Source organism: Syngnathus acus, chromosome 2, assembly GCF_901709675.1.
Source record: "Syngnathus acus chromosome 2, fSynAcu1.2, whole genome shotgun sequence".
Classification (NCBI taxonomy): Eukaryota; Metazoa; Chordata; class Actinopteri; order Syngnathiformes; family Syngnathidae; genus Syngnathus; species Syngnathus acus.
Window position 1 is genome coordinate 14,248,201 of NC_051088.1, and position 27,005 is coordinate 14,275,205.

The window sequence follows — 27,005 nt, forward strand, 5'->3', positions numbered from 1 at the left end:
AAACTAATTTGCGGCTATTCTAATGTGACTTAAAAAATAATAATATGAATGCAAAAACAAGCCGTCTCTGTTGGAAGTTTAATTGAAATGTCACTCAGGGCTTGGCTATACTAAGCTCAGCACAAATGAATACAATAATAAAACATTGATTTATTTGAGAGCCAGGACAATGAAATATTGCTTATGCTCTGTGAGATTGAGTCAACTGCAGCTGGTTTTCGGGGAGAGTGTGTGGGGGCGCACCCTGCACCGGTCAACAAGCCCATTCGTTTAAAAAAAAAAATACAAATATATAATCTCAGCTATATTTCATAAAAACTTGTCCAAATATGTTGGCACTGTGTGGTTCAGAGTCAGCATTTAGCCACTTTTAGGTTGTATTGATTTTAAACAAGGCTTCCTAACATTGTGAAGGATATTGTAATATCTGCAACTCTGTAGCTGTTTTTTGTGTGTGCTCCTTTTATAAGCAGCACCGTCATGACAGCTCTTTCATTTTGGGCCACTTGAAATTATATAGTGACTCACACTTGAGTTGTTGTAATTGGAATAACACCACCGAGCAACAATTTAATCACATTGTTCGGTCCTTCCATTTTTCTCTCATTACGCTCTAAAATGATTTAGCTTAATTTTTCTACCCATTGGAATAATTGCAGAAGGGAAAAAAAGGGTAATGGAGGATATCAGACTTTGTAGTGAAGCAGACAGCTTTTTTTTTTTTAAAGGAAACATCCTCACACATCACAATCAGGATGCTTTATGCCAAAAAGGTCCTGCTTGTCACCTTTTGGAAAAAATAGTAACTTTACTAAAAGTAACTTTAACTTAGCTTTAGGTATCAGCTTAGCTATTTTACCGTAGTTTGGCTATTAGCTAGCGAAGGAATGATGTCGACTTTGTCGCATACTCAGCCCCTGGTTATCATCATGATATGAACCCACCCCCCAAAAAAGTGATTTTTGTAATTCTTAGTGTATTTTCACGCATTAATATTGGACCCTATTTAAGATTCAGACAAACACTGACTCTCAAAAAGATCAGTTGCATCAATCAATGCCAATGTCAAGAATACTGACTGGGGCCTAAGTTTCTCCTTATTTACTCCATTTGCAGGACCTAAAGTCACCTCGGATGAAAAGGATGCTTTGCTCACGTTAGCTGTCTGCTGTGGTCAGCGTCAAAGCACATCCAGGAATGACACGATCCGAACATACCCGCTATCAGGTCTTAGTCATTAGCAAGTTCCCGCTTGATTCTAAACTTGAGAGACTGCAGGCACACTCACTTAACTCAGCTGCATGCACTATCAATGCGCCCCATTTCTCTTTTCTGCAAGTACAGCTGGAAAATGCAATAATCAAATATTTAATGGAACATACTATTGGGGTTTGCAAAGGAGTACTTTTTTAAAGTTGTAGAGAAGTTGAACATGTACTGGAGGTGTAAGCTTTCGTTTATGTTACAAGGAATGGCTCCAATTCACATTACCTACTATGTGTAGTTATGAAAAGCGCTACATACAAATACTCGTGCATATCTATCAATAATCTGGTGTGTCAATTCCATTATTTCCTCATCGTATTTCCTTTTGCACTGCTCAGCAAATGCAAAGCTTTGCTGTAATAGATGGCCGGAGATTCATAGGTGTTTTTTGCACATCAGCGATATGCACGCTGCATTTTTAAGCCATGTTTGCCATGCAGTTGTAGTAACACATATGCCCAAGGTACTCTGAATGTATCATTAAGAGGGTTGTATTTATTTTTTTACAGATTTCCGTCCTTGTCCTTTGAAAGTTAATTCAGAAACTTATTTCAAAGGGAACCGCCCTAATCAGTTTTTAATGGAAGGAAAAATAATCACTTCATGGATATTTTTTCTTTTCAAGTGATGGTTTCTTAATAGCTGTTGTAATAGATAATTTAGTGGTGCTAATCAGCTCCCTTCAAGTTCTTATGAGATATTCAACAAGGGCTCAAATATTAGTCAAGGATTTAAAAAAAGTACCCTACATTCTGTTCAGTTATCAAAAAAAAGTCTTAAATAACACATACATTTCTTTTGTCTACTTCCACTGACCAAACTTTTTTTGTTTTTATTTCAAACAAATTTTAATTTGGTTGTGTCCACACATACACATACGCTCAATGAGGTGGCACGACACAAATCAATAGGGTGGTTGGAGCTCTAAAAGCTGGCAGGGAGAATGGATTGCAGAGTGCTTTGAATTATTTAACAGCCCTGTGAATTTGTCAGCACAGACTGTTTACGCAGCAACATTCCAAAGAGCAGTGACCAAGATGTGAAATATCAGAAGTTTTCACAGGTCGGAGCAGAACAGTAAGCTATTAACAGCTGGGAGGGAAATAGAACGCTAAGACACACCCGCTGTAGTAAAATATTAAATAAGTATGATTTTTATGAGTTATATAAGTTTCATATATTTTGGCCTTCTGTGTTTTGGTGTCAGTAGAATTAATTAGTTGTCAACACTAGGATGCACTCAAGTTAATCCTCGTTCCATTTGTTCAAAAACATTGGGCCGCACAGACTTGTCACCTGCAGCTCGAGGAGACAAGATGTAATTAGCTGCTGCTACTTACCGGGGAACTCCTTTGTCCAGCGCTCATTTCCAAGAAAGCTCGTTACAGTTCGACACTCATCATCTTCCATTCAGGAATCCTGAAAGGCTTCAAGTTGTCTTATTTTAGAGAACATGGAATCGTATGTCATTCACTGTTATGACACGTAATCAAATTTCTTGTCATTGGACATGTCGTGAGTGCAGAGCAATGGAATACTTTTGGTTTTGGTTTCAACCTGTCCAAGAAACATGAAAAAACAGCCACAGTTAAAATGGGCAGACAGTGCAAATCAATAGGCTCGTTTGAATGATTGCGAAGGATCACTTTCTAAAAAGATTTATCATCTGATGGTTTGCTAGATGATGCACTGTAGAAAGACTAAAGATTCTGAGCTGCATTTGTATATCCATACGAATTTCTATGTGTCTGATTCAAACCCGGCTCCCAAACATGGTCTCTGCCGTCTCCTGACTGATGGTGTAACACTTTCGAGACGTCCTCAGGGAATCCTGATCCAGTTGCAAAGGTCACGGAAGAAGAAGGATTGAGGGCGATGTCGTCGGCTGAGTGTCTGGTCTGCGTAAAATCCAGGCGATAAGGCCTTCTCGAGGGCCAAGTAAATAAAGATAACAGTTGTTTTAGGTCAAGCCGACGTTGATTGTCAGTCTGCTTTGAATCTCTCGTAGAACATCTCAATGGGCAAGAATTAGCCAAATTTGTTCCTTCGAGGTGAACTGTTGATTTGTCCAAGTTGACATAGGCACAGATGGCACTGGGGATGGGGTTGGGGGGGTCAAGTCCCCCGCAGTTTCATTAGGACTACGATCTGTGCCCCGCATTTAAGGCGACATGTAGGGTTCAAACACAGGTTAGGGTTTCAAATTCGGGTTTTAAAGTCTGATTTTAAATATGAGTTTCGTTTCAAAGTAGAGTTTCGTCCCCCAGGAGTCCAGCGTGTCGCCGGACGCATACCTTACGTTCCATCTGGACAGGTGGCATCAGCTCTACCTGATCTTCTTAAAGAGAAAAATTGATTGATTGCTTTGAGTCGATCAATTTCAAGAAATTTGGTTTTCGGGTGGAAAATACAGCAGGGGGGGGGTGATGGTCTTTCTTTCTCTCTGTCTAAACTAACTCAGCAAGCAGGAAAGATAAAAGCAGGGAAGGCGCAGAGCAGCCAAGAGCCAAAAAATATCCAGATAGAAATCTGTGTACGAGGACCTATTTGTTAGAGAGGAATGGCACAAAAACATTTAAGAAGGCTGAGCAAATGGATGTAGACGACTTTGAGAAGCTCGAGCGGTGTAAGCATCTTAGGTACTTAGGCAGCCTATGAAATGGCATTTCATAAGGGTCATGCAACACTTAGATTGTCCTGAGCAAACAGGGATGAATATACTTGCTTGTTTTCCACCGTCTCTTCTTAAAACACTGCACCATAATGGCAGATAAACATACAGTAAATGTGGGAAGAGTCTCCAGGCTTTGTTCCTGTTTGTTTATCAGGCATCCACAGATCCCTTCCAGTGTGGGCGTCAAGGGTAATGGATTAGGCTGCTGCCAGTGATATCATGGTTTGAGAAAGAAGTGGATATTTCCGAGTTTCTTTGTCTCTCTCTGCGAAGCCTCTGCATTTTACTGGCGAGTGAGACTGTTACTGATATGCCCCCTGGCACGGCGGCCCACTGTGAGCATACAGTAATTTAGCGCACTGACACTGACAGACCTAAGGGTGTGGAAGAATGGTGGAGAGGATTTAGTGCCGGCTGTTCGAATATGGGAACGTGACAAAAAAATGCAGCGTATACTGACACAATGCTGCATTTTTTATTTTTACATGAAGATTTTTGTCAGCCCTGCACTTGACTGGTGATCAGTCCAGGGTGTCTTCTACTCCCCCCCTAAGTCAGTATCGAAAATAGATTGAGTTTTTATGTGCTGTTATTGTTGGAGGGTAGAAGAAGAACCGCAGTTTCAGGCAAGCACCTATAACAGAAAAGAAACTTCTCCCAATTTACACTTTAAAATCATTTCCCACCTGCAGCCATTCATTTTACCACCATTACCAGTGGAGTTATTCATCACCAGCATAAATTTCATTGACATTTCCCACAATTGCCTGTGCTTCCCTGAGAGCATACCTTGTCACCGACATTCCCTGTTCAATCAATTTCAAAACCTCACAGAAAGAGTCAGATGCGGCGATAAACAATTAGTTAAACAATAATGAGATGCTCAATGACATTTCGAGAACGCAAAAGGTTATGTTTATATCTTCCAGTATTTATTAATATTACCTGCAGTCGGTGGGTGTATTGGTGAGTTTAAATGTTTGGCTTGATGTTTATTTTGGTATTGTAATAATACTAAACTGATCATTTTGGTTATTGGAAACATGATAAGAAATATATGTAGGATTGTTTTGTTCAGACAATGAAAAAAAAAAAAAAAAAATATATATATATATATATATATAGCAATTTGAAGACATGATGAATCTAATCGAAATAATGATAAAAAATATTAAGTTTTTAATCTCATCTAAAAAGGCATTAACACCCAGTTCTTGCAATCGGGACTGTCCGGTGGAATGAGAAAATTCATCGCCATAAGAGATCAATGCTGACCATCCGTGTGTCGTTTTGTAAGGATGTAAGGGGTGCAACTATTAATGCTGAGCTAATTAACAACAGTGACAGCGACTTACTGCTTGGTAGTTGACTGGGATCATTACTGAATGCAGTGAGGTAGGAAATCCCTACTGGGATTTACTTAAACAGCTGTTTTGTGACTGGATGCTCAAAAGGCAGCAGACTAACGTGCATAAAATACTGCGATCAGTCAAGCAGCTGATAGTAACCCAATTCGGAATGATTTGCGGTGCGGCCCTTCAAACCCGAGAGCACTCAGAAACGCAACTGTACCGTTTGGTTTATCCCTCACCCTGATTTCCTACATGTCAGCCGAAGAGAGGCAATTAACCTTCTATCCGTTTCTGTCATGCACAATTGTGTGCAAAACTTGAATTACTTGAAGTTTGTGGTCTTTTATGTCTGCTTGAAGGCTTAAGGACTACTATATTATTGCTTGTTCCATTCAGACCAAAACATGAACCATATCTTAAATGCAGTATTAAATTAGTACATCCTCTTTTTAAACAAATCATCAAACAAATCTAAGTATCCAAGATTCCTTAAATCAGTTTTCTTGCTGGTAAAAAAAAACACTCCAAATAAAGCAATAGATGGATTTCTAAGAAAATTATTGTACTACTAAATAATTTGTGTGTTACTTAGAGAGCGCTGGGGTTTATTCTGATAAAGGCATATTAAGGAAATGTTCTGTGAGGAAAACAAATCACATTAAGTGAGCAGCTTTTAAAAAGCCATTCTCTTTGTTCCTAAGGAACTCTCGATGCAGTCTTACAGTCATGCATAAAGTTGTATTTCGGCCACACCAAAGGAGAAATGGTTGCGGTGGTCTTAGGAAGACATTAAGTCTGATTTCCGAGCAGTTTTGCTTGGTGATGCATACTTTGGTCCAGATGGATCGAGTTCTGCATGACTGTTAGATGGCCACCATCTCCCAACATGGCTGCACCATTAGAAAGCATTTGCCGGAATAATGCTTTGGCGTGGAATGAGGAGTGAGATAATAGGCCACTTTCGAGTGCCTGGATGTGTCAAAATGACCTCAGCAAAATATGTAAAATTTCTTACTGACCATTTCTTGCTTTTGTATGAAAAGAAGCGTTTGTTATACGAGAAAATAAATTGTCAATTGTCAATCATTGACAAAAGCTCACAGCTCACACAGAAAAAAAAATACAATGCGTGTAATTTGGTCAGTGAACATAATTTTTCATGAAATAGAATTTGTATTTTCTTTTTATAATAGAATTACTGAAATGCATTTTTTTTTTACAATTTACTTGACTTTTTAACTGTTGTGCATAATAAATCGGAACACTGCATTTTGGATTGTTTTGATAACAAAACAAACCCCAAAACAAGTATAAGCTTATATAATAGTTGACGAAAGGAAAAAAATCATCTGTCTCGCTCAAAAATAGTCTTTATGCAGATTAACATACATTTTGAGATTAACCTTTCTATATAATTTCAAATGATTGCTGTCTGATTCCTTGCTGATGCAGGAGCTAGGAACAATGACAAAATCTTTGGGATAAATATCATGAAAAAAAATACAAAGGCTACTTCAAACATAAGCTAGAAAATTAGAATAGTGCAGAATAGACAATTTAGTTCCCTCAAATTAAATGTGATTTCATCAGTGTTTACACACCTGGGGCAAAAAAAAGCTCTGACGTGTGCAAGCTGAATCATTTTTCTAATGAAGCCCCGCAGAATGGAATACATCAGTTGTCACTCTGAAGTGTGGAGATTTGTCTGACTAAATGATTCATTTACTCTGCTTTCTGCACAAACAGTCAAAACTATGATTGCCTCATATTCAGCTTCTTTTGAATCACAATACAGAAATTTGGGCCTTTTCATGCAAGTTAGGGCCTTATTCTCTTCAATATCTTCAGTCCAGTGTTTGTAAAGTTTGCACAGTTTATTTTAGAAAAGTCCTCTTGCTTAGGGATGACCATTTTACAATACAGTGTGTGGATTGTTTTTCTATATATATATATATATATATATATCGTCATATATATATATACCGTAATTTTCGGACTATAAGTCGCGTTTTTTTTTCATAGTTTGGGTGGGGGGGCGACTTATACTCAGGAGCGATTTATATACATATATATGGTTTTTTTCACTTTTTGGGCATTTTATGGCTGGTGCGACTTATACTCCGGTGCGACTTATAGTCCGAAAATTACGGTATATACATATATATATATATATATATATACGTGTATGGTCTCATACTTTGCCAGTGGTAAAAATATGCTCAATTGTAATGGCAATCAGTTGCTTGCAGTGAGATCCCGCCAGCTGCTGCATACAACCATGAGTCACTTTTCAGTATGTGCACCCTGTCAATGTGTTGTGCACTGTCTGCATCATGTGGTGTTGCCATTGCTTAGTTTAATTTCCGCTAGTTCCGTTGTTGTGAAGGCTTCGGCTGGAAAGCGTGCAATGCTTGTGTTAAAATATACGCCTGACCTGACCTGAATTCCTCAAATGGTAGTTTTCCTGATAGCCAAGGTCCAGCCAATTTCCTATGACCTCTTTGGATAATGAGGCATCCTGGACCACTGGGCAGCAGATAACATAAATGTTATTTGTGCTTATCTTACAGTGCTAAGCCAAGCTAAGCCAAAACCTGAGAAGAAATGTAGCTTGGAGATTTTTATTTGTCAACTTTTATGTCAAACACTTTTACATAATTTTTTAGAATAAGAAGAATGCAAATGGAGCTAGGTACATCTCACTGCTATTATTTTGAAAGGGAACATGTTCAGTTGAACGCAGCTGCTGCTGAGGTATGCACCTTCATAGAGGCATCATCACTAAAAGTTTAACACATGATTCTGTTTGTGAACACCCATTAGCTCAGCCATGCTTGGGAAAGTGGATGCATATCCCGGAGCACAGTTTGATGCAGTGCTGCTTTGATCGAAATACCAAAATCAACAGCCCACGGTTCTTCTGTGTGAAGCCCAGCCCGGGCCTAAATCGAAGGGCAAGGAAAGCTCAGGCTGCAGGTCTAATGCTGTCTGGATCCTCAGGGCCAGCTTTGCATTACATCACATTAACTTGTTTGCTTACAACAGCATCCTTTCGGATTCATGAAGCAAATGTTCTTGCAATCCAATCAAATGGTTAGGTTTTGAGAATTATATTCCCTTACTAAGCTAAATGTCACTTATTGGAACATTCTAACTTTGGCAGAGTCTTTCAACGCAACAGCTACTCTATATAAAATTTCTGAAATACTGTATTAGCGGAGTTTATAAGTGAGACAGAGGATGACGATTTTGTTGGATTTAATGATTCGGAGTGACACGAATGGTTTGATAAACTTGTTAGGATGTTATTTATGCTAAAGTTATTTAAATAACCTTAATGTTACGTCAGGCACGGTCTCAGTTCCTCATTTATGTGTTTATGTAACGTTAGCATACCGTACCGTTCAGCCTGTTGTTGCCTATTCATGTCTATTCTTGGTGTTGAATTTTGTCCTAAAACATTCCCCCAAAAATGCGACTTATACTCCAGTGCGACTTATATATGTCTTTTTCTTCTTTATTATGCATCTTATGACTGGTGTGACTTATACTCTGGAGCGACTTATAGTCCGGGAAATATGGTAAGTAACTTTGGTCAGGCCTACTTAAATTTATGGTCCCCATGGTTGAAGTTCTGCCGGAGTTGGGAGTTGAAACAATTTCTGGTAAAACATTCTGTGAAATGGTTCCAGTGGACCCTTACAATACGATTGGGTGTACCAGGTCAGACCGGCATTTTCCACAAGCCCAACGACACTATCACAAAGTCGATTATCAAATGATTATATGAGGGTGTCTTGGAGTTTCCATGTTCCATGGTGTCATGGATAATCTGTGAAAAGCAAAAATGCTCAATCACAGGGTTCCATGTTTTACTCTTCTTTACCCACGGGAAGGCTTCCTAAGATCCGATTTCCCAAGAGCATGAAGCCCCAGACTTCTTATCTCCAAGGATCCCTGAGACACTCCGACCCCACCATCATAACACAGCTCAGGGAGGATAACTTGAGACCTTGCTTGTTAATTTCACTTTTCATTCTTCTTGTGTCCATTTCCTCTTGACCCATATACTACAGTATTTGCAAAGTATTACTCTCTCATGAGTGCCTTCTGGCTGCCGGCGCCTCAAAGACACAAATCTACTGGACAGTCCAGCACCACAGCCCAATCAACCCGGTCTGTATGTTAAGATAGAAGACTGGTAAACTTTTTGTCAAATCAATCTGAAATCTTACGTCTTAAGGAATAGCGCTTCCCTTTAATAAATGAAAATACAAAGTAGCTCTTGCATCACTCACGTTTATTGAATTCCATGTATGTGTGCAGATAGACAGTGATACCAAGAGAGAGAGAGAAGCTCCGATATTGCTATGTGCCAAGCCTTTTTGTTTAAATGTTAGCTCCGCTTGTTCTCCTCCCCCTCTAATGGCTCCAAAACAACCAAGGGAAAGTGGTGCAATACTCCGAGCCAGAGAGGATGTACTTAATCATTTAAGAGAAAAGAAGAGTACTTTCTTTTAGTGCGGATAATAATCAAACGCAAAACCCTCTTGCAGTTTTTCCCTTCCTGAGCATCTAATGAATGATGATGTGGCCTAGTTTAACAAAAGAGACTATCTTTTGATGCACGCACGCAAAAATCCAGACAAGACAAATATAGATAACATAATTAATCAACAATGAGGAGAAGAAAAAAGGGAGTGCTGTAAGATGAGAAGCTGGTGATGATTCATTGCGGCAAAACCCTGGAGGCAATCTAGATGTACAGTCAACGTGGATTCCGGGTGATAATTGTTATTTTTTTTTGGCTTTTCGCTTGCTTGTGCTTGAGTTTTTAATTAATGCTTGCCAGAGGTTGCTTCATTCTTCAGTTTCATCTTCCTAAAATAAAGTGAGCTTTTTCATTGTGGTAGCTTCACACAGTCTGTTATGTTGTGTGAAGCAAAACTTCTCAAACAGTTTTCCTTTTCTTGAGTAGTGCTGGCATCAGAAAGAAATTTTGCCTAGTCTGAAAGAAGTTTACTGTATGCATAGAAAAAAATTAATTAATTAATTAATTATCAATTATTAATTGGTCTCTAAAACTTTCATTTGCTGTTTTTCAAGTTCTACAATTAATTTTGTATTTTTAATTGATTATTGATTATGTATTGAAGACTGGTGGCTATTTGCATAAACTGACACACTTGATGCTATTTAAAAGAAATGTTAAATGAGACAAATGGCAAAACTAAAAGGTTGTAAAGATAAAATTATTTTTTGTACAGAATACTTTGCATGGTCACACTGTTGAGATGGTTTGACGTGGAAATGGAAGGTGAATAAAAAACTTTTAGGATTCACTTTATTTGCTATTTAAATTTCCTTCATAAATTTTGTGGGCAATAGGAACACGGATAGTGAAAATCTGTAAATCATTGACAGCCATTTGGGAAAAAAAAAAAATGTCAAGTAGGAATATAACAGTATTAAGGTTTTTCCAAAAATGAATTCTCTGTGAAAAAGATTTTTCTCTAAATTCATCAAAGCAGCTTGAAACGGCTCAAGAATATTTGCCTGTCATCAGGTGATGCATTGATTCACACCCGGCCCGCCCACTTCTGGGCCTGCACCATGACATCTTCACACCAACTTGCTGATGGTTCACACTGGTGATCAGCTCATCAAATTCCATTCCTAAGTCGTCCGGAGGGACTACGATGGCAATCTGTGAGTGAAGACTCACAGCACACGCATCAAAGCATCCAAACTGGCTTGCTGGCGGGGAGTAGAGCTAAACTAAACAAAATAACCCCACCTCCCCCACAAAAAAAAACCCCTGAACATTATTACTGGTGAGATCAAGGCTGCAGAATCACAGACTATAAATGGCTATTTTACGTGAATCGAAATAATCGCGATCCCCTCATGTCATAACACTGTACAGCATTGCACACGTGGTCTTCAATTTGAGACACGTCTACAAAGAGGTTGACAGTTCTAGAGCACCGGCTGTACATATCAATGTGATGCAATCACAAGCAATAAACGTATACGCCCCCTCTCACCCTCACCACCAACATCACTGACAAATAGTTTAAATTTTAAGTGCACATTTCACTTTTTATCTAATTAAGGGCCACATAATTGACAGTGCTGTATTTTTCGTGCATGCAGCCTCTCTTTCTCACCCAAATACATACTTCTGGTTTATAATGAGCGGTGTTCTGCAGTGATTACGAGCCGACAGTTTCACTCCCATCTTTATAATCAAAACTGTGCTGTAGTTTGGTCAGACCATATGCGAGAGAAGGTGATGCCGGGGATGCAGGATAATATTTTCTGAGAGGTAATCAAATTTTCTGCAGGTAAGCGTGCGAGAGCACAAAACTCAGTCAAACAGTATATGGACGCAATCAAACATGCCATCACTTGAAGTCAAAGAATGATTCCCAGAATGTCACCAAACAATTTTTTTTTTCTCAGCCTGTTTATTGTCACAAAGGCATGAAGGGAAAACTACAGGAGGTGATTGTCTCTGAAGGGGTGTCAAACTCATTTTTAGCGCGGGCTGCATCGTAGTCATTGTATCAGCCATTATGACTGTCAAAGTGTTCTATACACAGTATAGGCTACACAACAAACTGATGAATAGTTTTGGAGTCAGAGACTAGAAAACAACTGTTCAAATATTTTTTAAAACTTGAATGGAAATAAAAATGGAGAAAAGACAATTTGTAATTTTAGTATTGACACATGAAGTTGATGCACGATTTATCTTTACGGGCCACATACAATTATGTGGCGGGCCGTATCTGCCCCCCCAGGCCTTGGATTTGACACCTATGGTCTAAGACAAGAGGCTCGTAAATGACGATCAATTGTAACCGACTGGGATGTCTTGTGAGCACTGAGCCTCCATGGTTGTGTTGCACCTTGAGGGGAAACAAAACCACGGGAATGTGTTGATAAATGGGCTGTCCACTTGTAAGATAACAATTTGCACCCGTTTCGTCCGTCTTGGAATGATGATACCGAGGTGGTACGTGGTGATTACCCTTCAAGAATACTGTGGTTGTTGTAGAGACTGAAATACAACAGCATTGTCCGAATGGTTAACACGTGAACGGCCTTGACTGTTACTATTTCCTTCAAAGTGGAGAAATGAAATGAAAGCCTGCTGTCTGGAATAAGCGTAACGTGTGGGGCAACAGGTAGAATTAATCAGAAAATGTCATTGGGGAGACAGAGAAAATGGGCATACTAGTAACAGTAAAACCTCTTCAATAACAACTTGACCATTAAGGTTTACTGGCCTGTATTTCAATCTCCAATGCAAGTATATTTCTGAATATAGTAGAGGGCGGAAGCTTTAAAAAGTTTGACCTGTTTATCGGAGGAGATGATCATGTGTTAAAGGAGCTGTTTCATCCTATTTTAAGATTTTCACGTTTTATTTTAGGCGTATATATGATAATGTATTTATTACCTTTGGCACAAAGGTGATCAGTTATTTTGGTGGCTATTTCTCTAACAAGTGAAAATGCCTGCCTTGTGAAAAGCACGTTAAAAAAATGGTTAAACAGAATTCATATTGTATCAAATATCCATGAGTGACTTGAATTTACTGTATGTTTGACTTCTTGAATGTTTACACAGCTTCATTTTGGGATTGGATAACAAATATAGTGTGTGGACGATAGTGGATAATAGTTAGTTCTCCAAGTAACACCACTAATGCCCATCACTGGTGATAATTCCAAAATCCTATTTCTAATTTCAACCTTGCTTATTTGATATTAAGCACATTTCCATTACTTGGTTTTAGTAGTACTTTACGTCAAATTTTGTGTACATGTGCAGGGTGCTTACATAGTGTGATTACTTCCTTCCACGATGATGCCTTTATTTACCCCGCTAATGCTGCTTTATTCATTTTTGTTTGTTATCCGGGTTCTTGGTTGATTCAAATCATGTTTGTTTGGAAGTGAAGTTATTTTGTCCCCAACTGTGAGTGTAATCTCTAAATGTGCAGGCTAACCGGTTTAAGATGTGCTTTTTCAAACAAACGGAGAGAAATAACCTCGATTGTGTAGAGAAAGGGACCGCAGGCCCTAGAGCTAGATTTTTTTTTTTCCCAGTGGAGCCATTCAGATTTTAAAGTATTTCCTCAAATCACACTTTCTAACATACCTGCAGAATATATATTGTTTACCAATGGCCAATTACCATATGGATGGGAATTGCAAGCTGAATCAAAATGGAGAGAAACATTTGAAAGGGGTCACACAAAGGTCTCTTCCATTATCATTATATACCACTGGAATTATAAATTTGAATTTTCCATTTTAAATGCATCAAAAGAAGTAATCCAAATAGAGATTTTTTTTTAATGATTGATAAGAATGCCAGCAGACTGAGCATTCTCCCTATTAAGAATCATCAAGCGGGAACCTCTCACTGTAATGTAATCTGCCTCCTTAAAAAAATATCAGAAAAGTAAACAACAGCCTCCACTGGTGCCTTTCTTGGTCTTTTTAGTATGGATTAAACATTTGGCTGCTTGCATGCACAGCAGAGATTTAACTTTCATTTAAGCTCTTAACAAAGGAGGTGTGTCTGTCTAGTATTCTCTTTCACTGTTAAGCAACATCTTCCAGCTCCGGCAGCATATATGAGAAGTTGTGTACTTCAGAAGTCAGGGAGGACTTTCTACGGGTTAGTACCTTTTATCGGAGGCCAGTATTGATAAGGCAGAGGGCGCTGACTTTGTGGCGAATGATTTTGCTTTGAGGGAAAGGTCGTGTTTAATGACAAGAAAGTGATTCGATCTGGCCGGGTTTGCTTTCAATATTCGGCAGGTAACAAAGCAAATACGGATTCATCTCATTAGTTTTGTCCTCCGGATACAGATGTACTGATTGTAACTTTTTGAGCTTGTATTGACATTGCATAATGGATGCGGGTGGTACATGAACATACGATACAATATGTGTGATTGGGGTTGGATATATGCAGACAAGGTGCAGAAAAGTTGATAGTTGATGATAACGTTGCGGGATTGCTTTGGTCCTTTTCTGTACATATACACTGAAATAAATTGTAATTTCGCTTTCTCATTAACCGTCCATTTACCTTGCTACCCCATACTCAAACATATTGACTAAACCTAAACAGTCTTGGTTTGCTTGGGATTAGATTGATTTAAACCTAGAGTATTATCTGATATTGATGGGTTTTGTTATGTGAATTTCCAAGTTGTAATATTCTTAAATGAGTGCCGTGGACCAGTGGTTCTCAAGCTTGAATCCTCGGATCGTTGGGGTCTGAAAGCTTTGGTAAGAGCACCTTTGGGCCACAATAACATCAATAACAACAAAAAGTAGTCCCCTGAATAATTACTTAAGTGTAAGTAAAGATTCAGTGAAAAAAATATTTAAACCCTAACCCCAGTTTGAAAATTTGCCTTGAAATGCAAACCCGAGTTTGAAACGCTAACCCTAGTTTGAAACCCGAACCCTAGCTTGAAACCCTAACCCGCGTTTGAAAGCCTGCCTTGAAATCCAAACCCTTGTTTCAAATCCTAACCCTAGTATGAAACCCTAACCCTCGTTTTAAACACTACTTTGAAACCCTAACCCTCCTATTAAACCCTACTTTGAAACCCTAACCCTAGCTTTAAGCCCTACTTAGGAGCCCTGACCATAGTTTGAAACCCTAGTTTGAAACCTTAACCCTAGCTTGAAACCCTAACCCTAGTTCTAAACATTACTTCGGAACCTTGACCATAGTTTTAAACTTTATTTTGAAACCCTTTGTGAGGTTAATAGATCCAAATTGGTAAAATACACCTCTTGGAAGGACTGGGCTTGGCTACTTTTTTTTGTCCTAGTCTTGGTGGGTCATCTCTACATTGCTCTATTTATAAGGCTCCCAATACACCAGTGTCTCTCTCCAGGGGGGTCATTAATTTGCCTCTGCCAGTGGTATGCCCCACAAAAAGTCCATCAAACCTTGCAGGTCGCTTATCTTCAAGGCTACACTTGCTATGGTGAGAGAAGTGTATCCTCTCATTCTCGTTAGAAAGGGGTCACTTAATTAATAACTGTTGTAAGATAACTTTTTTCCTCTGATATTTTAGTTTCAGTCAAAACGACAATGTTCTCAAATAACACGGTTAATATTTTAAAGCCGATTCTGGAAACTAGGACAATACCAACCTTAAGCCATACCTCAGCTCGGTGGTGAAACAGCCATCTATGAAGAGTCCACAGTCTTGATGCTTTATTAAATATTCCTCCCCATCCATTTCTTTCAAAAGTGATAAGAGATGAGGGACAGAACAAGGTGGAAGACCAAATGTTTGCCGGTGGAGATAGCACATTCTCCAGATAAATGTATTGCCGCCTGTGACTTCGATAACCCTGGGATGTTTAACGCATGTCTGTTCACTCAACGCCTCTGCCTCAGTATTTATCAGTGGACCTCTCTTGGAGGTTAACCCCTTGACCCGCATAAGCTTATATCTTCTGTTTTGCTCCAGACATTGTGCTGTGGCGCATGTGAGATTTTTTCTTTTTATGAATTGATTTGAACGGCTTGTAAAATTTGTTGCAGTGCTGTCCTTCATCTTCACCCCTCATTCTTCTCCCATGCTTCTGCATCATTGTATTACATTCTATTAGGAAGAAGCCACATCATTTAAAACTCTTCTTGCTAAAGCATTGAGCTTTTGAAAATAACAGAACAAAGTGGTGACCCTAATTTAATCCATTTAATTGGATCTATTGGTTCATCAAAGTCCAACCGTTTGTGAGAGAAACCTTCAAGACTATGAGGGTAGTTTTTATTGTATATTCTACATCAATTTGTCACCATATGCAAAATATCTCTACATTGTGCAATTTATGCAGAGTAAGAGACAGTACTCAAAATCTGAATGGGAACTTTCAGCTGAATGAACATAAAGCCATACATGATGCCATGAAGGCCTTGCATACAGTCCTGCCATAATACTGTTTTATTTTATTTTATTTACTAACTACACTTCCATACAAAACACGTAAAGATGTTTTTTTTTCTTTGGAGGATGTACGGCATGACTCCAACCTGCTCCTTACTGTGGTTATAGTATGTTGTTAGTGTTTAAGGATGAAATGATAATACCGTATGCCATACGGCGTATGGTGTAATCATGTTTCCCACTTGTAGATAATGGAGGTTGCAGCTTGTTCAAACAGCAATAACCGAAACAATCAGTATATGGAAGTGCAACTCCATTTGACCCTGAATCAGTGAGTGCTGATTAAACGACTTTGATCAACTCAAACGAAAACATATCCGGTTTTGAAGCGAAGCATAGAACAGAGACTGTCGAAATACGGACATGAATCAGCGTGAAGATAAAAGTAATTTTCAACTCAAGAGACAAATTGGTGAATTGTGACTCATTTTCTATGGCCAATCACTGAATGTCTGCATACTGCGCTTGCAAAATCAACTGTTTGCACTCCAGAACAAACACAATTCAAGGAGCAGGTAGTTGCCGAGTATGCGTTGCAGTCTACAGACATGTCGTCTCTATTAATATTTGATGTGGTCAACAGAGGAAATTTAGTACTCAGCTTTGCCTCGACTTTTATATTCAACTTCAACCTTAAACCTGCAGTGAAATATTTCTAGTGTACTTGATTTCAGCCTCTTTAGATCCCTTGTGTTGTGTTTTTAGAACAAGGCTTTCACCAAATGTAGCAATTTAATCAAGACCCAATCACTTGCTCTCTTTTGTGATTTACGGTACATTCCCCCGATGTTAGAGTAGATCAAAGTGACCTCCATTGTTTGCTCTTCATCACTTGGACAACAAGACAATTTACTTTATTCACTTGGGAAAAGTATATACACATTATGTTCCACATTCCATCTTGTTCTAGTTTCTCAGGTGTGAGACAAAAGCAAGCGGCTACTATGGCAAATTTGTCCTCCATTTGTCTTTGGATGTACTCTCAAAATATCCCCTTTCTGCTCAATAGATCAATTTCTGCCAAGGAGATGGGTCACTGATTCATTTTTCATTTAATTTGTTCTGTATAGATGGAGGATCAAATGGCTATAGTTATACTACTACATCTAACTACCAAATATGTATAAAAAAATATGGATATAAATAAACATTGTGTTCCACAGTGGACAAGTTTTGTTTGGTTGAAAAATCTTCTTTACAGGGGTGGAAATTAAGCCGGTCCTTCTCAAATAGTTCTGCACGGGAGGTCATGGTCCAATGCAAGGGGTGACATGCATCATTATTATTATTATTTTGCTTTTTATGGACATATTAGATTGTAATTGCACACCCACAACAGTAGGTGGCAGTGGTGCTCATGTATTGGTTTATTTTTTAACCAGGCAAATTGTTGCACTTCAAATATTCTGTGAAAAGCATTGTTAACAAAGTTCTTTGGTTTCTTTTTGTTGCTAATAGAGGCTATGACGTTGTGCATAAAGTTTAAGCGACAAATATTACTAATTTTAGTTGTGGCAAACGGTTGGAGGGGTGTGAGGTTATAACAGTAAATAATTGAGAAGCACTGCATTCTATTTTAGCAATGAAGTGTGAGTTTCCCCACCTGTTCTCTGTAAATTGGGCATCATGAAAAAATTTTGTATTTTTCACCTGCTACCTGTGGATTGTGGAGCATTACATATGATGAGATGAAAAAAAAGGATAAGATGTCTAAAAAAAATGAGTGGATGGATAAATGAATGATTATACCCCAAGATTGCTATCTATTAATTTACATATCGAATTGTTATAGCGTGATTGATGATCATAACGGTGAGACAAAACAGCTGGTTAAATAAGATGAATTCCAAATGAAATGTGTTATAGTGCGAATGAAAGTGCAAGTACACTTTGCCTCAGGTTAGGTTAGGCTGTTTACTCAGGAAAATGTGATTGGCCATGAAGTCATTCTTTTTAATTAGCTCTAGCCACTCTGGCCATTATCAGCCATTTTACACAGCGGCGTTACTGTCTTGTCAACAAACATTTGTACGCGTTGACAGATTGTTTTTCATAGCTGCTACACACAAAAAGAGGCATCAGGTTTTTTTTCTTCTTCTTTAGATTATAAATCAGCGTTAGAGAATAATGAATCATGCATAATTGTTGAACTTTCCGGGAAAAAAAAAAAACCTGCTGACACGTCACTAAACTGGATTCTTTGTGAATCACGCACGCTTTTATGTACAAGACATGAATAACTCAACTACAGTGTAAAATCTGCCACAGCCTGCAAGAGCAGGGCTGAATTGGTTCTTGAAAAAATAATCCTATCAACATCCTGCAAGCCTGTAGAGAATGTCACGTCACATCATTGTATCAATGTTTTTTGAGCTGTTAAAAAATTGAACATATGCCTGGGCGGTAAAGCTCGAGGAAGTCAAACCAGGGATGACACAGATAGAACATTTTTGTCAAAACAGTCAAAGATAGAAACAGAAAATGACAAAGATGTTCATGCATCCTGTTAAACAAGAGAATTATTGTTTTGTATCTTCCATTCATTACAAATGTCATTGAGTTAAAATCTCACTTTACCGTTGTGCTTTATCAACACCATTTGCATGTTGTACCCCAGTGATAATTCAATTTGTAATGAGATGATTAATCACGGTTGTCATTGCCTTAATTAATGCTTGTCACCGCTTAACAAGCACAAATACCAGCAGTGCCAGGCCCATCAAACATCTAATCACGCTTCAACATCTTATAAATTGTTCAAACATAAAATATATGAATGTGTAGCCAATTTAAAAAAAAATCTGAAATGAAAAATAAATCATTGAAATCAAATCAAGAAATAAAAACTTTTAATTCGAAAATGGGGAAGTCAAACGAATGTTTCCTAGCTCAGGAGCCAGAAAAAAAATCAGTGAACTTCATTTTAGGTGAAAAATCATGGTAGATAAATTGTGAGTAGTGTATGAAACGCTGGTATTCAGTAAAATAAAATGCAAAACTTTCGAGTCGACACGCCTCACAAGTGAAGTTTGACTAACAGGTGTCAACTACAAAACGAATATGGGATTATTTACCAAACCCTGGTAGAAAAAAAGGAGATTGAGATTTTGGCCCTGATGTCAAATGGGTCTGTTTTTTTTCTTTTTTGTGGCCCTCATTGTGATATTACTAAATTAAACTAAGTTGAATCTCAGTTTACCTTATGATTCAGCATTTTTGAATTGGGATATCATTTTTGCTTGAGGAAAACTATAATTAGAAGACCAAACCCTGGCTATGAACTTCAGTCACTTCAAGCTTTCGCCTTCTCCCAAAAGTCTGATAATCTCAATTCATTATCACTCTCTTATACCCACCCATAGCGCTGGGACCATTTCTCTTTTCAGACTTTTTAGAATGTATTATCACTATTGATAATATTTTATAAAGTTAGATGATTAAAAAAAATAAAAGTCCTCCATTTAAATGTAAATTTAATTATTTTACTCTTGATTAGTTTCTCTCCTTGAATTTCGCTGCTCATATACCGAGTGCTGTTGCACGTCCAAGGCTGTCCGTCTCGGCCAAATCAGGGAGATCAAGCGGGAAGTGACGCTGTGCTTTTTCATTTCAGGCTTTTTCAGTGCGGCAACAATGACACCATTTCCTCATTCTGTCACCAACCAGGGCAGGCAGAGCTTATCATGTTATGTGGCTGACATTGCTTGCTCACTGGACTAAACCAAAAGCCCTGTTTCGTAGAAAAAATAAATGCACAAGGTTTTATATGTATATATGTACTTTAAATCAACTACAGTATAAGATCTGCCACAAGCTGCAAGATTTTGCATTTGAGTATATATATATATATCTTATTGAAAATCCCCAACTCTATCATGCCCCCTTTTGTGCTAGTGATCCATTCACTAATATAAAATAGATCACTTTGCACAGTCAAAGCAAAGTCTGGGGCACGGAAGCACAGACAGAAATTACTTTCTATATTAGAAGGATTTTCAAATGTTTAATCTGCCGCTGTCGGCATCCATGCTGCGCTGTAAAGCTTGACAGGCGTAGCCAAAGTAACTAAGAAGCGCAGGAGATAAGCCGGAGCCCATCTCTACCTGAAACCCACGTCCGTCAGTATTATAGAAACAATAGAGAATGTATTTGCCGTTTCGACTGAACCCAACAATTTTAGAGTGTAGTTAATCCATACGACCAGAAAGCTTCCACGAAAGAGGCTGGTTATCATTCACAATGACTTTTAATACTATTATTATATCTTAGTATTGTTAACCGCGAAGCATGTTAATGAGAGGAGCTTATTGTCTGAATCCTTCTACTTGTTCCAATATGCAAAAAAAAAAAACACATTTGCTTCAACTGCAAAATTGAACAAAAGAGTGAATGTAATGCCTTGTTTTTACAGTAAGTGCGAGAATTCTAGAATATTCTGAAATGTGAGCTTATTAACACCTTGCAAACACCTTTGAACAACACTTGAACACAGTCTATTACCGTAATTTCCGGACTATAAGCTGCTACTTTTTGCTCAAGTTTTGAACCCTGCTGCTTGTTGTCCGATGTGGCGTATCTATGGATTTTTCCTGATTTTTGTGATGACTTGATCACTTATACACTCGTAAAAAGGCTGTGGGCCGCTGTTGTGCGGCACCGCTTTGCTGGGCGGAGGGATATGTGACACGGAAATTACGGTAGATGGCTTTCTCACAAGTCTGCCAAGTATTAAAAAAAAAAAAAATCACATCTATGTTTGGATTTGGATACACAGTAGGTGACAATTTTACAATGAGACTTTATGTTTACACTTAAGTCTTTTGGAATTGCATCCTCTGAGTAGTCCTACGGTATTGCTTCTTGTACTTGCGACGGCGTGTCCTGGACCCCAAAGGTTCCTCAACCATCTCGAAAGACCAAAATCATACTCTCCTACACGCAAAGTCGTTATTTCCTTAGTAGGTGTGAAAGGTTTTGTTGACACGAGTCAAAGGGCTGGCATGTGCTTGCAGATAAAACACCACGCATACTCAACCTTGACACGGCTTGCCTCTCAGAGCATCCCAGAGGAACACGGGTATTCGCTCGTTGACGCATGCTGTTTGCACACCAGATTCAGCCTCAAAACAAGACAGGAAATGTTCTATAGAGGCAGCGTGATAGCCTGAGACAGAGCTCACTGCCTTCCTCTGCTCTTCGGATGTAAATCAAGTTAATAAAGAACCTACTACTAGTTTGCAGTTTTTGTACCAATTTGTAACACCGTCTTCATTTGTTTTAACATCTGGCCTGATTACAACATTGCAATCCGGCAATACAATGAACTGCAATGACTCAACATTCATTACACATCTTGCGGAAGGGGAAAGGATTACTCAGTTGTCATGTGACTTGGATGTGAAATGAGTAAAAATATTTTGAGATGAATGCTTTTGCTTGACTTTGTTCAGAACAGGATGAGTCACTTGAGCGACATTCTTCCAATTTGTATAACTCTAGGATGAAGCAATGTGACGTGCGTGGGTTGTCAAAAGCTCCATTTACACACATTTAAGATTTAAACATGCAATGACGGTTTTATTGTTAAATGCAGACGCAGTTTCTTCTGTTTTTGCAATTGTCCATGGAAAACTTGTTAGGCACGAGTCTCGGACACAAGATGGTCAGGGGTCGCCATGGCGAGTCAGTTGTTTGGCAGTTTTTTGCCCTTCCTGATGCATTTCACTCATTTTTATCCGTGCTTGTTTCTGATACCGGCTGGACATTAAGGCACTGACCAGCATGGTGAAATTAATTTCTTAAAATTAATTAACAGAACATATTTATTCATTCATTCATTCATGTTACCCAACAAGAGCTTTTCATCCCGCATTATTTTGTCCTGACAGATCCCCCAAGTGAGCTACGCCTCCACAGCTCCAGAGCTGAGTGACAACACGCGGTATGACTTCTTCTCCCGAGTGGTGCCGCCTGACACCTATCAGGCTCAGGCCATGGTGGACATCGTCAAAGCCATGAACTGGAACTATGTCTCCACTGTGGCCTCCGAGGGAAACTACGGAGAAAGTGGTGTGGATGCATTCATTCAAAAGTCTCGAGAGGACGGTGAGTCTTTTGTTCTCAAACAACAAATACCATTTTGTGCTGGTTGCCAGTTAATCAGAGGACACAAACTGTATGGAGACAGATTACCATTTACACTCTCATACACAAGATCACTGAGTGGGAACTGAACTTGCACTGACTGCACAGAAGTCAAGCGGGGGCACCACCAATTGTACTGTATATCTTCCATGATCACAGTTTGATAGCTCCAGTAAATTGTTCAGAGATAAATAAATAAATAAATACAGTTGTAAAATATTGTTAGTATGATGACACCCTGGTGCCATCATTTCGGGAAGTATTTTAATCCTGGATTGACAAACCAGATGATTTGCTCCACTTCAGAGTTTGTCTCTGAAACCAATTTGGGAAAAGAGCTGATAGAATCTATTAGTATATCTTTTAAAAAGTGCAGGCACAATTTCCAAGAAATCAATGTCCATTTCCTTATAATCATGTTTTTCCCTCTCCTACAATCTAGTACAAGATTAAAGACTTGTTTAAGATTGAAGTAATTATTTGGCAATTGTGGGATAATATGAAACAAGAACGGGGAAACATAAAATACACTCAATGCAAGAGACGTAATTGGTGTCAAGTCAGAATCCAATAATTCAAATTGCTTTAACTGAAAAAGGTTCCTACCACATTGCAGCCCTTCAAACTTTAAACTTAACAGCCAGGAACAACATCCACGTTCCACCTGTTCCAGCTCCAGTTACCGTCGTTCTTTCTACTGTTTGAAGTCACGTCACAGCCGGCATGCCAGGAAGATCAAATGCAACGCGAAGCTGACTTGTTTCATGAGCATTTGCAACATTTGTCTTCTGCTATACAAATACATCACTGTCACTTTGACAATTGAACGTAAAGCCAGTTACAACCAAAACGACTCACAAGGTCAAGCTTGGCGTGCTGATAACTGATGTGACGTTTGCGCGCTAGCAATATTATTCGAGCAGAAAGCTTGCAAAGCGCTCGGGTGAACGTTGTTAACACCATAACAGTTAATGTCTCATTGGAGGTTGTGAACATTATTTATTGTTCCTGGGAAGTGAACTTGTGTCTCCTCTTACATAAGCTTGTCTATTATACATTATTGTACAAGCTTTACGGGAGTTATTTTTAAATTGCGAGCCTTCTGTACACATTAGTAGCGGAGTACATTACATTGCATTAAAATGATGAGTACTTGTGTTCAAGATGCAATTACTGACATCTTGGTTCTGATAATAGCAATATAGAGTAAATTGTACTTGACCTGTTTCTGTCCCATCGATTGCTTGACTTGAAAACCATGGCAACCGCAACTACTGGATTAGCTGGAACACTATCCTGCTTATTTTAGCAAAATCATTGCTGCTCACGTCACCATTTAGTGTACACAAACATTGCGTCTCCTCTGGCAATGTTTATTTTGTGATGTTGAAACAGCATGGGGAGCCCCCCGAATGGGGGGGAGGGGGGGGGGGGACGTCATCATGAAGAGAGGACCGCTGCTGAAAATAGTCTTCTTTAAGACTTGGCACCAAAAGGCAAAATTTTCATTTCGACACGTTCTCATTGCAACATCAGTGAAATCCTCCAGTGAGATGAGGCTTCATTGTCGTTATGGAAGATAAGATGAAACACTTTTCCGATCTGATGCCTCGCCGCTGTCATCCTGCCTTGTTTTCAATGCTTGCGGTTCATGCTTGCTCAGTGGCTCCTTGTCTGTGTGAGCTTCTCTTTGAAAAGCCCTCGTACCTCGTGTGCAGTAATAGCAGCTGACATGTCACTTTATTCTCTCATGAAAAGTGTGACACTTTCACAGGAGACTGTGCACCTGTCATTGTTTGCTGGAATCATCACATTGGTCTGGGAAGGTGATGCTTAGCTTTTGTGTTTTCCCTGATGTGATTTTGCCATATAAGGATCATTCTTGAAATATTTTTTGGGGTAATCTTAAATGACAGTTGAGGTTCAGGAGAAGGTCAAAAAGAGTGTATTCCTATCGTGACCGGGGAAATTATGCAAATATTTGACATGAGGGGCGCATACTTCACCTTTTGTCGTGAGAAAAATGACAAAAGGAAAGATCATCTGACAACATATTATTCTTAACATTGTCTAAAAGGGGAATTCCGCTATTCATGTTTGGGTTCAACAAGTAGAGCTGCTTTTGTTGGTGTCTGAGGGATGAAAAGATTTCCGTACATCTACTCGCTGGAACGTACTTCACTTTTCCAAGCCATCTTTACTTTTTCAGAAAAGAAAAGAGAAAAGGACAAAGATGTAAGCATGTGTTCAATTCAGGGTTACTATTAAGTTATTTTTCCTTTTTTTATTTTCTTATTTTATTTCTTTTGGTTCATTTTTAGATTGTTAAACACGGCGGTTTTGATACGTATTAGATTGAAAAGCCAGTCTCAGAACTCTCTCTCGCTCTCTCTCGCTCTCTCTCTCTCTCTCTCTCTCTCTCTCTCTCTCTCTCTCTCTCTCTCTCTCTCTCTCTCTCTCTCTCTCTCTCTCTCTCTCACACACGCCAGTTTTGATACGTATTCGATTGAAACTTTAGGTAGAGATGAGCACAGAAACTCATATTTGAGTCAGTTTGTCAAGCTTTAAGTATCCCATCATATATTTTATCTTTCTATCTTTCCATGTTCAACTGTTTAAGTTGGTCAGGGGCACGGCAAAGCTGGAGCCTTTCCCACCTTACGGTGTGCATAAAACAAACTTCATTCTTTCCCACATTGGCTGCACCAATCTCTCCTGTGTGTATTACGACGTCAGTGACTAAAATCTTTCTTCATAACATTAATTGTATTTGGATTGGCGCACATTCTAGTGTACACAGAAGGCAATGGCATTTAGAGCAACATTTTGTCACATTAATAATTGAACAAAAGAAAAAGTCTAGTAAGAATAATTTCTATTTCATCATGGAAATGCCTTGCGTCAAATGCGGCCTTTGCAGGAGGAGTCCCGGGGCTTGCCGGAGGCAAATTTTCAGGTGAACCCTCTAACACAAAAAAGTACTTTATTATTTGGACCTTTCACAGGGAACAAGGACATTCAAGAACTTCAAGAGCAGCAATGAATAAAACAAGGTGCCGGAAAATTATTCTCTTGTAGTCAATTAGGTCTAGTGAGTAATTATCAAAAGCAGCATTGTTTTTCAAACACAATTTACATCGTGTGAATGGTTGCAAATGTTTTTTTTCTCTTTAATCTAAAATCGTTTAAAAAAATCTGCTGACATAAATTTGAATAATAATAATAATTTACACCACAATAAAGAAATACTGCGAGGAGAAAATAGGCTGTAACCATGACAACCACAGCGAATGCTGTATAGTTTGCATATGCACATTCAGACGTGCAGTTCCAAGTGCTTCGCCACAAAGCTATTTATCATGTCCGCAGCATGATGGAATACAGAATCGTGTCGTGCTCAGAGACAAAAATGAGTCCTAAATGCACGTTATCAACTTTGATTGACTTTTGATGAGCATTCTCACCATGCGAGCCATCACATCGAGGCCCCCCGTTTTTACTTTAGTGCTAGACACATGTGTTGCCTGAGTGTTCTTTTTTTTTTCACTGTGCAGAAAAGATTTTGAAAATGAAATTTAATATGCGCACTGGCACAAGAATGGGTACAGTTTTACAATGTGAATTTGAAATGAGATAAAAAAAAATCTCATACAGGATCCAGTATTTCTCGAGTCCGAATTCACCAACCAATAAACATCGCTCAATAACTATCACAAAAAAATGCTTTGGATTGACGATCTCATCAACGTATTGACTTATCAATATGTTTGTGATTGTGGTTTTTGTTTGCGGTGGTGTGGGGGTGGCACTGCTTCGTGCTGAGTAGCGTTTCTAAAATTTTGCCCGTCTCACCTAACAGCCGCTGTGATTCTGTGGTTACAAACAAAATGTTGGCGCAGACTTGCTGAGCAGGCAAAATCATGTCAATTGTGGTATACGCCGAGATCGGGACACTTGCTTACTACAAAATATATCCAAAAGGAAATGTGCAGGTCAACATACCCACAAATCAACTAGTTTAGCTCGGAACTTGACGTACTAGAAAATAGTTTGATTTTTTAAATCTTTTTTGCAGACAGACAAATCTTTTGTGGCAGTGACTGTGAGTCAAAATAATCTTATCTTCTATTAGTCGTCATGCTTGTCGACAAAGTGGGTTCATGACTCTTGTATCGCAAGACAGAAAATGATTCACATCAAATCTTCATGACATAATGTTTAACTTATCAGACCTACTTTAACTTTTCTGTTAAAAAGGTCCACATTCTAAAGCGACCATGTCGAAATGTAGGCAGGACCTCTGTGGGATTCATTTTCATGCAAAAGGATGTTCTCAGTGTATTATTTTGTACAGACAGAGTGCATTATAGTTACAGTGGTGTCGTTTCTAGTCGTGTATTAAATTATTTCTACCTTTGGGTAATAAATTATGTGATTTTTGCTGATACCCTTTGTAACCAAGGTGGTGCAGTCGGTATTATGTAAATCACAAATGCATACCCGTCACATCGAATATGGAAAACATAGCTGCAACGAGAAGGTGAAAACCCAGCTCGTTCTACCAACG

General features: G+C 38.7%; 1 protein-coding gene across 1 annotated transcript in view; it reads left to right on the plus strand.

Annotated features, from left to right (window-relative positions):
* LOC119138037 (metabotropic glutamate receptor 4-like) overlaps positions 1-27,005 on the plus strand; it is an 87,810-nt gene that overhangs the window by 34,334 nt on the left and 26,471 nt on the right. The window contains exon 3 of the mRNA XM_037277724.1: positions 22,183-22,399. Coding sequence (XP_037133619.1) covers positions 22,183-22,399 — 217 coding nt within the window. The remainder of the gene's footprint in view (positions 1-22,182; positions 22,400-27,005) is intronic.